The sequence below is a fragment of the Monodon monoceros genome, unplaced genomic scaffold, assembly GCF_005190385.1.
Source record: "Monodon monoceros isolate NGI ecotype Baffin Bay Population unplaced genomic scaffold, NGI_Narwhal_1 Super_Scaffold_8, whole genome shotgun sequence".
NCBI classification, from domain to species: domain Eukaryota; kingdom Metazoa; phylum Chordata; class Mammalia; order Artiodactyla; family Monodontidae; genus Monodon; species Monodon monoceros.
In genome coordinates, this window is record NW_021703785.1 from 2,406,523 (window position 1) to 2,423,583 (window position 17,061).

At 56.3% G+C, this 17,061-nt stretch overlaps 1 protein-coding gene across 4 annotated transcripts in view; it reads right to left on the bottom strand.

Moving 5' to 3' along the window:
* Positions 1 to 17,061, bottom strand: part of COL4A2 (collagen type IV alpha 2 chain) — a 169,448-nt gene that overhangs the window by 656 nt on the left and 151,731 nt on the right. For 3 of the 4 annotated variants that reach the window (XM_029209811.1, XM_029209809.1, XM_029209810.1), the window contains exons 34-47: positions 16,688 to 16,869; positions 15,317 to 15,380; positions 15,049 to 15,123; positions 12,614 to 12,721; positions 11,831 to 11,938; positions 11,053 to 11,124; positions 9,360 to 9,485; positions 7,405 to 7,521; positions 6,717 to 6,878; positions 6,504 to 6,602; positions 5,851 to 6,261; positions 4,457 to 4,648; positions 3,169 to 3,455; positions 1 to 694 (exon numbers count right to left, since the gene is read on the bottom strand). The exon at positions 1 to 694 is cut by the window's left edge and continues 656 nt beyond it. In XM_029209811.1, coding sequence (XP_029065644.1) covers positions 437 to 694; positions 3,169 to 3,455; positions 4,457 to 4,648; positions 5,851 to 6,261; positions 6,504 to 6,602; positions 6,717 to 6,878; positions 7,405 to 7,521; positions 9,360 to 9,485; positions 11,053 to 11,124; positions 11,831 to 11,938; positions 12,614 to 12,721; positions 15,049 to 15,123; positions 15,317 to 15,380; positions 16,688 to 16,869 — 2,261 coding nt within the window. In that variant the 3' untranslated portion in view covers positions 1 to 436. The remainder of the gene's footprint in view (positions 695 to 3,168; positions 3,456 to 4,456; positions 4,649 to 5,850; positions 6,262 to 6,503; positions 6,603 to 6,716; positions 6,879 to 7,404; positions 7,522 to 9,359; positions 9,486 to 11,052; positions 11,125 to 11,830; positions 11,939 to 12,613; positions 12,722 to 15,048; positions 15,124 to 15,316; positions 15,381 to 16,687; positions 16,870 to 17,061) is intronic. The other variant, XM_029209812.1, reaches the window with a different exon arrangement.

Sequence of the window (17,061 nt, forward strand, 5' to 3'; positions counted from 1 at the left end):
TTATCAGTGACGGCTGAGACCCTCCCCGTTGAGTTCGATAAGTGGGTCATCAGTGACGGCTGAGGAGACTGCAGTGACTACACAGATACACAGGAAGAAGTTAGCTACACTGAGCGTGGAACCGTCTCGTACGGATGGCCTGAGAGGGAGGGTTCGTGGTTTTCCGTTTTGGGGGGGTCAGGGTGTCCTACAGATGCTACAGATGTGGGAGAGTGGGCAGCGCCTTGGATGCCACGGGGTTATTTGGTCGAAGTGCTGGTGCTGAATTCCTTTGGTAGCCCTTATTTTATTATTCTTTTGGTTTGTTTTTTAAAGAAAAAAAAATGAAGTCAATTTTTGGGTCGGCATCTGAGGTAATAAGTTAAGAATAAGCACCAAAGTGGCCCCCCGGCTGCGGGTCCCCTGGAGAAGCGTGTCCGGCGGGGCAGCCCCGACATCACAGGTTCTTCACGCACACCTGGCAACGGCTGATATGCGTGCGAATGAGACCGGCCTTGAGGGTGTCGGCCGAGGGCGTGCCCTGGAAGCTCTGCTCGGGGATGGTGGTGAGCCAGAAGCTGTACTTGTTGGCATAGTAGTGGCAGGTGCCTCGGGCGCCGTTGCACTCGATGAACGGCGTGGCTCGGAAGTCCTCCAGGCAGCTGCCCGGTGACACCAGCGACTGGCCGCCCCCTTCGTCGCCCGCGGCCGTGTGCTGTGCAGGGTAGGGGGACGGGGCGGAAGAAATGCCGACACGTTAGCTTTTTCTTTTAAAGGAAAAATAAAACAGCAAGGTCCTGCTGTAGAGCACAGGGAACTCTGTGCAATATCCTGGGATAAACCATCAGGGGAAAGAACAGGAAAGAGAATGTATGTATGTGTATAACCGAGTCAGTATGTGTATAACCGAGTCACTGTGCCGTACAGTGGAAATTAACAACATTGTAAGTCAGCTACGCTTCAATAAAGTAAATTAAAAAAAATAAAATCAACATGTGGGTCAGAACCAGAGGGTCTATTAAAATTAAGCACCAGGGAATTCCCTGGCCGTCCAGTGGTTAGGACTCCGAGCTCTCACTGCCGAGGGCCCAGGTTCGATTCCTGGTCAGGGAACTAAGATCCCTCAAGCCGTGCGGTGCCGCCAAAAAAAAAACAAAAGAAAAAACAAAAAAATTAAGCACCGAAGTGCTTCCTGCTCTCCTCCTTTGCTAACGTTTATGAAGGGGGAGTACGGGTGCTTTGAATTTTATTATTTTTTTAAGAAAAGCTCTACTTGCTGATTTTTCTACAGTGAACACGTAATACTAGTGTAATTAGTTTTTTTTCAATCAGAGGGTTGTTGTTAAATTAGCAATTGGTTGCTTGAGATGATCCTGCCTGGGAGACCTGGCCAAGGGTTGGAAGGGATTTTCTTTGCCACTTTCAAGTTCTACTTTCTCTTGGTTTCATAAACATGTTTAGCTTTTACGAAGGGGCATGGTGGGGCTCCGGATCTCAAAGCTTCTCTCTAAAACGTGTCATCTGGCTCGGTCCAGCCAGCCCAGTGGTAAGTGTGGTGTTAGAACCCGCAAATGTAGACCAGGAACACCTCAGCCATGGTGGGCAGGGCACGGAAGAGGCTGTCCTGTGAGATGTTTGGGCAGAAGCCCAGTTTAACCTTTTCTTCAAATGAAGCAGCAAAGAACAAAAACCTCTGAACAGTTTTCTGCTCACAGAATGCGGAAGCCTTCCCAGACAGAGCTGCTGTGTGTTGTCGACAGAGACAAGCAGACGCGTCTTCATGGGGCATCTCAAGCCCCACTTTGGCCTGAAAGAGCCGAGGCCCTGCTGGTCCCCCCCACGCATGTGCACACGCATGCACACACACACCCCTTTTCCAATGTGCTCGCCTCAGAGGACAAGCCTCTGGCTTTGGGACTCGAGCAGCTGACGTCTCTTAAGAGAATCACTCATTGGACACTCGGCCTGTGAGGACCTCATTTGAATCGAAAGGAAAAAGTAAACCGATGGCCGGCTGGAGACTTACAGTCGCCACCAGACCAGCTTCGAGAGGGATCACTGAGGTAAGGGGGGGGCCGACGTCTTTGCTGCTGTGGCAGCGATGGATCAAAGCGTGTCTTGTGTGCAGACAAGACAGGGACCGTCCCCCAGACAGGCAGGGGGACACTAAGCCGTGTGCTGGCTCTCCGGCGTCTGTGCCAGCAGGTGCTTCCGTGTTCTTGGAAGGGAAGGTGTGGGCAGCCCATCAGTGCCGCCCTGGTTGCACAGCGGGGCGAGGGGACCATGGTCCTCTTGTCACCCGCCTTGGGGGTGTCAAGGGCCAGGCTGGCAGGAGGCGCTTACTGAGGATCGTGTGTGCTTATCCCTTATCCCGTGACGCAGCTCAAGATGTAATTGCTAATAAAAGAAGGGCTGTCTGACCTTTCTGGATACAGTGTAATCGCTCCCTTCACAAGGAAGAGGCTCGTTTTTAATTTTTGAATTTCTTGGTGGGACCAGAGCTCTGTCCATCCACCAAAGCCCCCTGACATGATTAGCTCCTGAAAAGCAGACAGTTGCCTGTCCCAGCACAGAACTTAGTATCCTGTTGCTTCAAATTATTGCAGCAGCGATACCTTAAAAAATGTTAAAAAATCAACACTTGTTTGTCTTCTCCTTCCTTTTCCAGAATCCAGTTTTTTTTTCTGTTGTTTTGATAAGATTAGCAAACTTGGTATTATATATATATATATATATATATATATAATGTTATTAATTTAATTTATGAAATATTTAACACGTTGGGCATCCGGTCAATATAGTGGAATTACGACAGTCATAATAAATATAAATGCAATACAAGACCCACCCTCCCCACGGGACTTTCATTTCTCCCTCTGATGGTAAACAGGAAAATTGTAACGGATGCTGTCATGATAGCCAAATTTATCCTAATTAAGGCTGTACAAAGGCCTGGTGGCAAATTAATGGGTCCCTTCTGGGTGGGGGCAGCTCCAGGCCTAACACGGCTCAACGAGCAAAACGCAGGCTGTATTCCAGCTCTCACTCCTCCCCTGGGCCAGATGCCCTTGTGCAGTGCACAACCTGAACAACTGCCCTGATTAGTCTTACAAAGGCCAGGATGTGGGAGAGGAACCCAGTTTGCACCTGGGCCCGCGGGCTGAGAGACAGCAGGCAAGCACCACGTACCATGAGGAAGGAATATCCGATCCACAAGCTCCGCCATCCAGCCGGGCAGTGGGGGATGGAGACGTCCTGGCTGTGGACGGCAATGGCAACGGCCGGGGCCTCGCACACGGAGCAGCGGCTAATGTAGGGCCTGATGTCCTCCTCGGCCACAGGCATCATGGGCAGCGGGGCGGTGGTGGAGAGCCAGTAGGACTTGTCGTTCCGGCTGGCATAGTAGCAGATATCGCCAGGGTTGCAGTACAGGAAGGGCATGGTGCTGAACCGGGCCAGGCAGGAGCCCGCCAGCCCTGCGGTGCAGGGAGGGACCGTCACGGCTGAGCATGCCGGGAAGATGCCCCTCCAGGCCCCCCGCGGGGTTCAGCCGTGTGCGGGGCGGGGTGGAGGGCGGGCTCGGGCTTTCCAATCCCTCAGGGGCTGACTCCACCGGCACTGTGCCCTTCCGAGGTTCCCGCACACCTCGGGACCAGGCTGGGTCAGAGGGAGGGGCGACTTGGCGAATAGCACCCCGGTGAGGCCCGTGTCGGGGGGTCTTAAAGCACCAGCCCCCAGCACCCACCGATGGCATCCCAGATGGGGGCCTGGCTCATGGCACCCAGGTGCCTCCCAGATGGACTCTGGTTACTGTGCCCCCCAAATAACTCCACCAACTTCATCTCAGGGCCAGAGTGAGTTATTTCCCCTTTCACACTGACTGCTTTCCAGCTGAGCCGGGTGTCTGCTCTGCCCTGAGGCCTGCCGGGCCCTGTGCTGGCCTTGCCCTGTCTCTGCTGTTTTAGGCCCTTACTCTTGGTTTGCTATGTCTCACTTAAAAAAACTTATCCGGACGGGAAGGTGCACAAATCATCGGGTTCAGCCCAACAGATCTCCCCACCACACACATGGCCACCCTCCCTCCAAGCCCCCAATTTTAGTATGTGTTGGCCATGTTTTCTATGGGCTGTTAGGTCTTTTAAATTCCTTCTGGCAACCAGGCTTCCTTGGATAAATACCAGCACACACGCCCCCATATCCACGCTGCGGGGTTCTAAGTGCCTCCCAGCCCCTCACGGCCCCAGCCTGACTGCTTATACACTGTGGGGCAAGAAGCAAGAATGACGGGGAACCGCTGGCAGCCTCCAGGGCACGGGGCAGCGAGAGGCTGGGCCGCGTGAGCCTGCGGAGGCCGCTGGGGGCTACGAGGCAGAGTCTGCTTCCCGACCCCAGGTTGGGGGCATCTCGGTGCCTTCTGAGGACTCAGTGGCCTCACTGTGGCCAGCGGGGCTGGCCGAGCTTGGTAGGCTGTACCTACCTAGATCCTGGTTGTGGGCCTTCTCCTGGCCCTCAAAGTACAGCAGGCTGTATCCGCTCCAGAGCTTGTTCATGCCCACGGGGCACATGGGGTCCTGCTCCGTCTGGCTGTGCTTCACCAGGAGGTGCCCGATGCTGACACTGCGGCCGGGCATGCCAGGCAGGCCGGGGCTCCCGGGGCGGCCTGGCTCCCCTGGGACCCGAGACAAAGAGGCCGCCTTGCAGCTGCCGTGCGGCCCACGTGCTGGCTGCGTGCGTGGCGATATTCACAGCCCTGCTCTGCCTTTCCCCAAGGGCTGGGGTCTCAGTGGCTCTGCCCTTTGGGACCAGGAGCCTCCTGGGGAGGCCCGCACCCCATCCCTAACGTGGGACCACAATGATGGGAGTGAACAAGGGGCAGGGACTCAGCCTCCCCCGCGAGCCGTCCCCCCAGGGCGCCCCGTTCTGAGCAGGAATGAGCATCAGGAAGTCAGAAGGGTCACGGAAGCACTGTGTCCAGCCCCGCCCAGCTCCTCTGCCCCAGGCGGCAGGTCCCCCTGCTGATGCTTTGGGGAGCGGCCATTCCCAAGGCTGGAAGCCCACCTCCCCAGATGTCCACCCGGGGGCCCGATTCTGGCCCTGACACCCCTTCAGACCTCTGGAATCAGCCGTCCTGGGTGACCCTGCCTTTCTGAGGACGTGCCGTCCACCCTGCACTGTCTTGGCCCCTGGCCTGGATGCGCCGCCCCCTGCCCCGCCATGCGTGTCTCGGGTTGCATCCCCCAGCATTTTACACTCTCCTGGCCGTGGGTCGCCGTGTGCTTCCTGCGATCTGGGCGCTGACCGTGCAGCCCGCCTTTACTGTCAGCACGGTGCTCACACCTCGGGCTCAAACCGAGCGCAGGTGGATTACACCAACTCTCAAGACTTTTTTTTGCATGAATTGCTATTATTTCTGGCCTATCCCATCCTGCACACGTGCAAATAATTTTAAGAAGTCGATGACATAAGACTTCACAGCGGCTCCTGTAATGTAATCGGTGACTTTCAGCTCATAGTTTCCGGCCCTCAAGAGCTTTAGGAATCTTGTCTCTCGAAATATGTGTGCTGCTTCCTTCTCTGAGGCACCTGCAGATGTCTCAGAGGAAGGAAGGAGGCCGGCCTGTCCTGGGGACTCTGTGCCAGGTGTTCTGCCAGATGCAGGGGACACCGGGTGGGCGCAGGTATATGGGCCTTGCCCAGGACCCAGGCTGCAGTGGGGGCCCCAGGCTCTGGGCTAGGGGGTGCAGCCCCTCATCTCTGCTCATCTCGGGGCTCATCTGACCCCTCCCCGTACACCACAGTCCGTTTAGCAGACTCACAGCGGGACCTGGAGGAAGCTCCCTGCCCTCTGCCCCCTCTGTCACCATCACTCACCTTCATAGCCAACGGGCCCCTGCAGCCCCACGGGCCCCTGGTCTCCTCGGAACCCGGGAACAGCTGACACGCCGCCTCTTCCCTGGGGCCCTGCCTTCCCTGGAGTCCCGCGGAAACCTGCAGAGCCACCGAGACACGCGTCAGTGCCCCGGGAAGAATGCGATGCTCCATCACTGGTGCTCAGCCAGTGCTTTCCAGCAGGAGAACAAAAGTGAAAGCAAAGCAAATAGGAAACGAGGGGTGGCCCCGCAGCAGTGCTCCTACCTGGTTCTCCCGGGCGGCCCTGGGGTCCCATCTCCCCCTGAGGCCCCGGAGGGCCTCTCCTTCCCTGCGGACCCACTGGCCCCCGCTGGATGGCAACCCTCTGGGGGATTCCTGCAATCCCCGGGGCGCCCACAGCACCCGGGGCACCTGGAAAGGGAAAAGAAAGGCCGGATGATGCGTGAGGACCACTTCGCTCTCTTGCTCTGGTCTCTATTCCATTTTTGACCCACTGAACCAATTCCGGAGCTTCCTTTGAGCCACCGCGCTCTCTAGAGGTGGGGTGGGTGATAACCCACCTGCAAGTCGCTCAGAGCCCTTCCAACAACCCGTCACCACCACGTCCCTGTGACAGAATGACCTCAGAGGCGTCCCCTCTGAGACTCACTTACCCGGGAGCCCTCGATCTCCTTTAGGTCCTTTGGGGCCTCGGTCTCCCACACTCCCGGCGGCGCCTGTGTTGCCCATGAATCCTTGCTCCCCTCTGGGCCCTTCCGGACAAGAAGGACGTTGAGGACACGTGGGGCTGGGCGGGGGCTCTGGCCATCTCTGACCAGCGCCGCCAGCCTCCCCGAGAGGAGCCCCCCACGGGCACCGACCCTTACCTTTTTCTCCCAGGAGCCCGAACACGCCAGGCCGGCCCTGGGGCCCGGAGTCCCCGACCCATCCTTTGGTCCCCGGGTTTCCGGGGGCTCCTGGACTCCCCTCATCTCCTTTGATTCCAGGAAGAGCCACGGGCCCAGGTGGCCCCGGGGGACCTTGATAACCTGTTGGCATCAGTCCCAAGAAAGGTGAGTGTACACGGCAGGAAGGCACAGTCACGGCCGGGAGGCCGGATGCAAAGTCACCCATTCAGGGGACCGGCTTTGGCAAGTTTGTAACACTGGGCAGCTTTGCTTTGTATTGTGGTAAAATATACGTAACATAAACGTTAACATTTTAACCATTTTTAAGTGTACAGTTCAGTGGCATGAGATGCATTCACGTCGCTGTGCAGCCATCACCGCCATCCTTCTCTGAACGCGTTCATCTTCCCAGCGGAAGCTCTGTCCCCATTGAACACCAACTGCCCCTCCCCCGGCTCCTGGCCCCCACTATCTACTTTCTGTCCTATGAATGTGGTCACTTAGGGAGCTCCTATCAGACAGTATGTGTCCTTTTCTGTCTGGCTTATTTCACTCGGCATCATGCCCTCAAGGGGACAACAAGAGCGTTCTATCCCTCAAGCAATCAGGTCGTGGCCAGCTCCTGTCCCCAGAGATTCCAATGTATCCCAGTGTGAGCCCTGCTTACCTTCCAGGCCAAATATCCCAGGCGCGCCTACGTCACCTGGTAACCCAGAGACGTTGGAAGGGGGGGTGATGCCTGGAAACCCCTGAAGTCCTGGGCTCCCAACTGGGCCTCGTTCCCCTTAGGAGGGAAATAGAAGTTGGTTAGTACCAGCACCCAGCTTTTCATCTTGTTTCCTCCCTGTGCCCTCACCTGTCCAGGAGCAGGGCCAACAAGGAGAGGCAGTGATGGAAGGCACCCAGCGCAGGCTCTCAGGGCGGGTCTGGGGAGACAGGGGCCGCACTGCCTGTCCCCACTCCCACCAGCCCCCTCTTGCTGCCTAGAGGGTCCCGTGGACCTGCCTCTGCTGGGATATTGTCCTCACCGGCATGCTACCTGCTCAAGGGACAGCTGATGGGGCTACCTGTGGGTGACACCTGGCCCTACCCTGAGGGGAGGATGTCACTGACAGGGCAGCCCTGTTGGCCCAGAGAGCACCCGTCGTGGGAAGGCTCAGGATGGCCGGCGCTGGTATTTCAGTCCTCCCCATGCCGTCCTTCAGGATCCTGGATCCCGACGATGTCCAGCGTCCTGGGCAGAGTCCGCCCTCACTGCCCACAGATTCTGTACTTGCCATCCTGCTTCCCCAACTAAGATTTACTGGTGACCCCCAGTCAATACCCGCAGCGCTCTTGGACAAGCGGGAGGGAGAGAGTGAGTCCCAGCTCAGAGCGTCAGCAAGGATCCTCCTACTGTCTATTTCGTGCCACATTTTCTGCACTTCTGTGCTTTTTGTGGGTGATTTCACTGTTTAGAGTGGCCCCCAAGTGTCACACTGAAGTGCTGTCCAGAGTTTCAGGAAGGCTGGGATGTGCTTCACAGAGAAAACTGTGTTACACGCGCTTGCCTCAGGCCTCAGCTACAGTGCTGGTGGTCCTGTGCTGGTGGCCTGAGCCTGGGTCCCCGGCCCTGGGTGAGCTGTGCTGGATCCTCACCCCTGGCTGGGCTGTGCTGGTGGCCTGAGCCTGGGTCCTCGGCCCTGGGCGGAGCTGTGTGAACCGCACGCCCCCCCAGGACTCACAAAGGCCCCAGCTGGCCGGCCTTCCTCCTCCTCCTGCCTTCAGATCAGTGCTGTGGGGCTGGGGTATCAGGGAATTCTGGGCTTTGCACTTAATGAAAGGGGAGAGGAAGGTGACAGACCCTGGAGAATCAGATGACGCGGTCCGTGGGCCTTGAGATACCCGCCCCCCATAGGAGATCAGGGTCTCTGGCCTCCTCAGGGCCTGGCTTCTCCTTTGGGTGTCGATGGGTCTAGCTTCGGGGGTAATTCTGACCAGAGCACGGGCGCTCAGGCCCTGGTCTCGGAAGCCCGGGTGTGACGGGCCTGTCTGGTCCAGCACCCCTGCCGGCTGCCCAGACGGCGCCCGTGGACAGCATGCTGGGCTGAGCTGGGGGTGGGTGCGGGCCCCGGCCGTCAGGAGACAAGCGCTGGGCCGAAAGCACCTGCTGGGGCGCCTCCCTCTCAGTTTAGGTCGAGCCTGGTTTGCTGGTGGATGGGCAGGGGGTGGGGCTGGGGCTCGTGCTCAGCGGCTGAGACCCACTGGCTGCTCCCGCCACAGCCCAGGCCTGGCGCGCAGGCACAGCTCAGGGGCTGTGGTGCGTTCATCCACTCATCTACCCAACACTCCAGTGCGCGTGTCACAGCCAGGGCCCTGTGCCGGGTGCACACCTAACCCTGGGGGCACCGAGGGGATGGAGTATGATCTTACCCGTCCTGCAAGGGAGTGTGGTCAATAGCTAACCCCAGCGGAGCAAGATTGTGATGGAGTATAAACGATGGAACACTAGTGGGAGGTTTGCAACGAGAAATTCTCCCTAGAGGAGCCGGCACCTGCCCTGCCCCCGGCCTCTCATCTCTCAGACTCACGGACACTGTGGTTCTGGGGGTGCAGATGGTGATACTGGGGTGTTGGCCTCACCTGGGACTCCACGCTCCCCTTTCCGTCCCGGGGCTCCTGCGGGGCCTGGAAGGGTGTTGGCCTCTCCTGGGTCACCCCTGGCCCCGGCAGGACCTGGTAAGCCGGCGTCCCCGTGGATGTCCGCACCTGTGGCCGGGTTGACAGGCAGATGTCAGTGTCTTCAACCGGGCAGAATCCATTTTCATGAGTGGAGACCCAGAAACAGAGAACCCAATGGCAGCCGTGGAGATTTCAGCTTCCTAGGTGGCCTTGGTGCCCCAGACCCTGCCACTTGGAAGGAATCCTGGGGATCGTAACTGAACCCCTTTGCTTTATAGGGGAGACCACCGAGGACCCCCGGAAAAATCCCAGATTCCAGGACGCAGGTGGTCCTGCAGCTGAGACCTGCCGAGGGCCCCGGGCTCCTGGTGCTAAGCCTGAGTTAGGTTGAAAAGGAAAACGCTATTGAAAACCTTCCCTGTTCCCACATCAGGGGCTCAACGTAGTAGGTGTCAGAGCGACATAACTTGACCATCTAAACTCGAATTGAAAGGTTAACTGAAGCATGAGTGTGTGAATTTATATATGATTCCACACATCCAAATTTACCTGTAGACAGATGAACGTTTGATTATGTAAGACATCTATAAAGAGAATATTCTAAAAGCAGTGGTAGAACTATGGGTATTTTTTTTTCTTTTGCTTAAGTGTATTTTTTTAAGCTTTTCTCTACTCAGCATGAACTTTTATAATCTGAAACAATAAAAATTTATAATCTGAAAAAATAAAAAAAACAAAAAAATTAAGAGGGAGACCCTTAATATAATCTGAAAACATATATTAATAATATGCCCTACAAATATTATTAGTCCAATTAATACATTTTAAAAATTAAATGCAAAGACAGGGCATTAAGATTTAAGATGAACTAAATTTAAAATAAAGAAATTTCAGGGAAGTCACTGAGAGTTTTGCACATGTGATGGCATCTTCCCAGAGGGGGACCAAGGGTAAAAAGGAAGCTTTCTGCACAAAGGGGATCTCATCCCCCTTGAGGAATAGATGGACACGCAGATGGTATTCTGAGATCCCAGAAGGGGCTAATCACGCAGACCTCATTCTGCCACTGGCTTTTGGAAAGGATGGGCTTTGTATCTCCTTCAGGAAAAAAAGGGTCACGGTAACTTCCAAGAGCAGCTTCTCACAATTTCTTAAAGGTCTCACTTTCTTCTCCTTACAGAACACCCCGCCCTGCCAAAACCCCCATACGCCACTGCTGTGAAGGGAATTGTCTTTTCTAAACCCATCTGTCAAAGCCCTAACCCGCCATGTGATGGGGTCTGGAGGGGGGCCTTTGGGAGGCGTTTGGGGTGAAAGGGCCCCTGACAGGATTGGCGTCCTTATAAGAAGAGATACCAGAGAGCTCGCTCTCCTTCTCCACTGTGTGCGGACACAGCGAGAAGCCGGGAAGAGGGTCCTCACCCGGACTCTGCCGCAACGGCACCCACCCCAAGCTTCCCGCCTCCAGACCTGGGAGGAGGAACTAACTCCCTGTTGGTTGGGCCCCCGGTCGGCAGCGTTTTGGGGGAGGAACCAGATAGGACTGAGTCCCCGTGGCCTCAGGGACGGAGCCCGCCCTGCTCCCTGAGCTCCCCGACCCCCGTCCAAGTCCCTGATGGCCCACCCGATCCCTTGCCCCCCTGCCATCTGGTACCTGGGGATCCTGGGAAGCCTTTGGTGCCTGGCAAGCCGTGTAAGCCGCCGATACCGCGGAGGCCGGGCAGACCTGTGGAGGACCCTCGTGGTTATTCCACGGCGGAGCGGGGGACCCTTAACACAATCAGATGCTCTTTTCTGCTGGGATACGGTCGCCCAGCCAGTGTGTTCGAAAGCTGGGCAAACCGGAAGTACAGCAAATACCGTGCCATGTCAGTCAGTCACTTCTGTGTCACCCAGGAGAACCATTAACCTAAAAATCGTTTTCATGGAAACTCTTTACAGACTCGTTACAGCCAGAAGGGGACTGGGCAGTGCTGTGTGTTTCTTTTCCTGATCCGTGAGTCACTGTACGTATGCACACGGTGCTTGGAACCCGCAGCCTGGTATCATTTCCATCCCTTCTGGATTTCCGAGGATCAGCCTAAAGTGGGACTTGGGAAGCAGGCGACAGTTCTTCCTGTGGTGCGGGCAGTGAATGTGGAGTCGGGGTGCGCCCCCCTGAACTCTGGACAGGAGAGTGTCCAAGGGCCTGTCCCCTGACCCAGGCCTGTCAAGGCCGGGCCGAGTAACTCCCCAAGCCCCCCAAGGGCTGCACCAGACCTCGCGGTGGGGACCCTTGCATCTGTCCCTCTGTCCCGCCTCTGCACCGCCCAGGTGCTGACTGAGAGTCACCCTGAGGTCTCCCGGCAGGTTTCTGTTCATCGTTCTGGGGAGTAAAGGCCTCTTTGCAGGTTGCCATTGCTTCGTGTCTGCAGAGAGGGGAGGGGTCTTACCTGGTAGGCCTGGGCTCCCCGGCCAGCCGTAGTCTCCTTTGGTGCCGGGCACTCCCGCCCGTCCCGGCTCTCCCTGAGGCCCCTGCAGCCCTGTCAGTCCTGGAAAGCCTGGGGGACAGACACCTCCTTCAGGGGGACACAGGAACCCCGAGGCCTCGTGGCCTCCAGCTCGGGTCCTGCCTCGGGGAGGGACTTTGCGGGAAAGAACCAGCTTCCCTTCCACGTGGCCTTGGACCCCGCATTCAAGTTCAGCAGGGTTAGCGCAGCCTGGCCAAACAGAACAGCTTGTGTATTCGTAATCTCATTCCATCGTGCACGTGGAAGCCTGGGGAGAACCCAGAGACCCCTTGAGGATCAGCCTGTCTGTGTTCACAGATCCCGGGCAACAGCGAGCAAAACGGCAGCAAGAAAAAAGCACAAAACGAATTCACTCGTGTAACTCGGGATCCCCTGTGAATTCTGCAATTGAAATGCACGAAAGGCAGCTGTCACAGGAACTGTCTAAACATGTACAGAGAGACAGACGGTGGCCGCACAGACACGGCCATCGCCCCTGTGCCTCCACCACAGCTGGGCTGGGCTGGACCTAGGGAGGGACAGGTGGGAGGGAGCTGCCTCGGCTGCGACCGCGGGGGAAAAGCAGACGGGCAGAACTGGCCACCCTTGTTTTGGGCCCTTGGAGATTTGGGGGCTCGGCCGCACTCGGCCTCACTGGCCACCGCACCGTCCAGCCAGGCCCAGGGAGGGCAGGCTGGGGGAAGGTGGTGTGGCCTGGGATTTTACCTGTTTGCCCTTTAAGTCCAGGAGGGCCCTGGACTCCTGCCAGGCCGGTGATCCCAGGGAAGCCGACATCACCCTCTGATCCTTTCTCTCCGAAGAATCCCTTTAGACCTGTAACCACAGATGTGCTGCTCAGAACAAACCACAGCCGTCGTGTCACTGGGGCTTAAGGCTCGTGGGGTTCAAGGGCACCAGGTAAAGGATGCTGCCTTCGCACTGGTGCTTCCAATTGTGAGTGGGGGTGGAAATCTAGACGGCTCCTTCCTCAGCTAAATTTCTACCTAATTCCCGGCTCTGAGCCTGTGGTCCGCAGCCTCCAAGCTGGCACCCAGCGGTCTGCGTCCTGGCATTCACACCCTTGTGAGCTCCACCCACACCGAGTAGGGCTGAACTGCGTGAACACCAGGACACCGTGGACGTGCCACTGTGCCACCTTGAGCCCAGCTCATACAGATCATCACTGCTTTCACTCTGACCCTGCTCTGGAGGAAGCCAGCTGCCACGTCATGAGGACACTCAAGCTCGCGGGGAGGAATTGAGGCCTCCCGCCAAGAGCCGCCTTGGACGTGGATGGTCCGGCCCCGTGTAGCCTTCAGATGAGGCAGCCCGCCCGACCTCATGACCAGAATCTCACGAGAACCACCCTGCTTCCGAATTCCTGGCCTCAGAAACTGTCAGATAACACCAGCGGTGGGTGCTCTAAGCCGCCACATTTTGGGGGCCTTGTTAAGCGGCAACAGACCACTCACCTGAGCCCTTATCCGAGTGGTTTCTAACGGGTGCTGTGCTGGGGAATCTGGGGGGTTAGTCAAGACATGAGACGTTTGAGCCTCTCAGGTCTGGGTCAGGCCCGGAATCTGCCTTTTAGACGAGCCCCTCAGGTGCTTCCCTGCTCATTGGGTGGACTTAGAGAGACGCTGGAAGATTCTGGAAACTTCAGACCACCCCGATTCTACAAAGTCACTTCCGCCAGTGTCTCCTGAAATCTCTGAGGCTCTTCTCAGAACAACTACTGTTGACGTTCTCGTGGTCTTGAAGAAAACCACCTAAGACGTTCTGCTTGCTTTCTATGGATTATTTTAGTGTTTTAAAATCTGCTCCAAACCCCTATTTACCTATTTCTTCCATAAACGGTCTCCACCACCTCCACCTGGACCCAGAGTCCAGTGCAGCCTGTCTCTCATCCTCCGAGGAGGGACCAGGCCAGAGCCTCCGGCCCCCGGGGCCCTCCCACTGGGAGGCCACCTGCCCAGGGCCCCTGGGCACCTCCCGCCCACGCGGCAGGGGCAAGCGCTGTGGCCAAGCCCACTTCTTACACTGCACTTGTCTTCGGGCGAATGGAACACCGCGGAGGATGCTGACAACTGACACCGCCCCTCTGCGCCTAGGATACAGTCCCCTGGGGATGGACACAGTGGGAGGCTCCACTTCCTGCACTTCAGTTTAACTAAAAGCTAAACGTTCAAGGGGGAGCAACCATATTTCCTGGCGTGGGGCAGCTTCTCTTTACACACATTTTCAATTGAACAAACGAGGCCACTGTTAGTGACATATGTGGAAAAGATGGTCTCACATTTCTGCTTTTATAAACCAAACTGCCAAAGTAATTATTTAGGATGGGAGATCCAGCCAGCCTAAGGTACCCTTGTGTCTGGGAATAAAGCCGTCGGGAGACCAAACTGTAGATCTACAGGGAGCCCAGAGGAGTTCATAGGTGAGGTTACCTGTTCCTAAGTGACAGCCCTCCACTCCCAAGCTAGACTGAATGTCCCTTTCCATTCTGGCGCGTTCTCTCAGTAAAGCTCAGCGCCCTCCTTGTTGGCCGAACACACGGACAGATTCTTTCGCCCAACCCGAGCCATCCCTAGGCAGACCTGTGGGGTCTCCCAAGCTAAAATCCCAGGAAGGAGGCATCTATTCCAAGTCCCATGGGATATGACACAAGCAGGAATTTTGACCTTGAACTTCAGTGATGCTCAGAGAAGGGGCGTGAGCTGCCATGCCACGTGACACCCCCTGACGTACACAGGGCTGGGGGGCCGCCCCTTGTCTTACGCAGTAGAGAGGTCTGACTTCCACTCCCCCTTCACAGTTTGCAAGGGCTCTGGTCACTGTGTCACTTGCTTCGCGCCCTAGGATGTGTCCCAACAGAACAGGCACGTGTGGTACATTTTAGAGGCTGCAGCCCCTCCCATCCACTGAATGTTGATTCTCTCCATCTTCCCTCTCAGGGAGAGAAAGGTTTCCTGACGTTGTCTTCAGGCTCAATTTAATTACAAATTCCAGTCTTCCTTACACGTCGGGCTTAAGGACCTCAAACCATCCCTACATCGTGATCCGTGGGTTCACTAAGTAACGCTACGGTCGGCAAGCATGAGTGACGACAGACCAGGGGACAAGGCTGCGGAAGATGAAGGGGTGGAGAATCGCTCGGGTACCTGGTGCTCCAGCGGTGCCTCCTTCCCCCTTCAGGCCTGGACTTCCTGGAAGGTCTATAGTGTTTCCAATATCACCTGTTAGGTGCAAAAAAGATGGCTGAAGTCAGGTCTTCCTGTGGTTAGTTTAGCAACTTCTATGACACTACCTCCCTAATAAGAATAATTTGCTTCCAAGTAACGAACAGCACCCACAGGCCTGATGTCCCCACACTGCCCGGGATGTCCTGGATCAGGGATGCCCTGTTTTCACCGTCCCAGCAACACTCACCAAAGTCACCGATGGGGCCGATCTCGCCGTGAAGGCCTACTCTCCCCGGAGCTCCCTTGTCGCCCTGGAGCAAAGCCAAACATGAAACCATCTTACATGGCCGTTCGTGAAGTTTGTAATTTTTTTTATAAGAACTTTTTGTTTTATATTGGAGTATAGCCAATTAACAATGCTGTGAGAAGGGTTTCCCTGGTGGCGCAGTGGTTAAGAATGCAGGGGACACGGGTTCGATCCCTGGTCTCGGAAGATCCCGCGTGCCACAGAGCAACTAAGCCCGTGCGCCGCAACTACTGAGCCTGCGCTCTAGAGCCCGTGAGCCACAACTACTGAGCCCGCGTGCTACAACTACTGAGCCCACGTGCCACAACTACTGAGCCCGTGCGCCTAGAGCCCGTGCTCCTCAACAAGAGAAGCCACCGCAATGAAAAGCCCGCGCACCGCAATGAAGAGTAGCCCCTGCTCACCGCAACTAGAGAAAGCCCGCGCGCAGCAACGAAGACCCAATGCAGCCAAAAATAAACAAACAAATAAATAAATTTATTAAAAAACCCTGATGCTGTGACAGATTCAGGTGCACAGCGAAGTGACTCAGCCATACGTGTACATGTATCCTTTCTCTCCCAGACTCGCCTCCCATCCAGGCTGCCACATAACGTTGAGCAGAGTTCCCTGTGCTATACAGTAGGTCCTTGCTGGTTATCCATTTTAAATATAGCGGTGTGGACATGTCAATCCCAAACTCCCTGACTATCCCTCCCCCCAACCCTTCCCCCCCGGGAACCATAAGTCCGTTCTCTAAGTCTGTGAGTCTGCTTCTGTTTTGTAAGTAAGTTCATCATTTCTTTTTAGATTCTGCATATAATGGATATCAAACGATATTTCTCTTTCTCTGTCTGACTTGGTGAAGTTTGCAATTTTGAAGGGTTTGCGATGTCATCATTTTGTAAAGAAGTCCTGAAGTTTTCCAGTGTAGTATAGAAGCTGGTTCGCACACCTGTTCTTATTAAACTGTAAAGCAGTAATGATGGCCGTTTCATTGAAATAAATAACATCAATGACACAGACCATGGTCGTGACAGTGGTAGTAATAATCATGGCTGACTACGCCCTACCCTCTGCCAGGCTTACCCGGGCAAACATGTTGGGTACCATCTCAAGAGCTCATTCAAGCCTCATAGCAGCCTGTGAGGTGGGTACTGTTATTGCCCATTAGAGAGACGAGGACGTTGAGGCACAGAGAGGTTCAGTGACTTGCCCAGGGTCGTTCAGCCCGTAAGTGGCAGAACTGAGTCTTGTCCCCCAGGGACCGTGGACCGCAGTGCTCGGCCAGCAGGCCATGGGGAGAGGAACTCACAGAAGATGCCCACTTACCCTACTGCCTGTGAAGCCCGGAAACCCTGAGATTCCGGGGGAGCCGGGCACGCCGGGGAATCCTGGTGACCCAGGCACGCCGGGGAATCCGGTATCTCCTTTGACTCCTTTGACGTAGCCTGGTTTCCCCGGCAGCCCAGGGACTCCCGACAGCCCGGGGATCCCTGGCATTCCGGGAAGGCCTGCAGGGAGACTGAGTGTGAAGTTCTGGGGGGACCCTGCTCCACCCCCCCGGGCCCCCGAGAACCACCCGCCAGCCCCTGGTGCGGACGTCAGGGTGTCAGGAGGGCTGCAGTACAGGAGGCTGGCCTGGGCGCTGGGGCGTCTCTGCTACTCTCGCACACTGCGAGGGGCTGGGGTAGGCAGGGGACCCC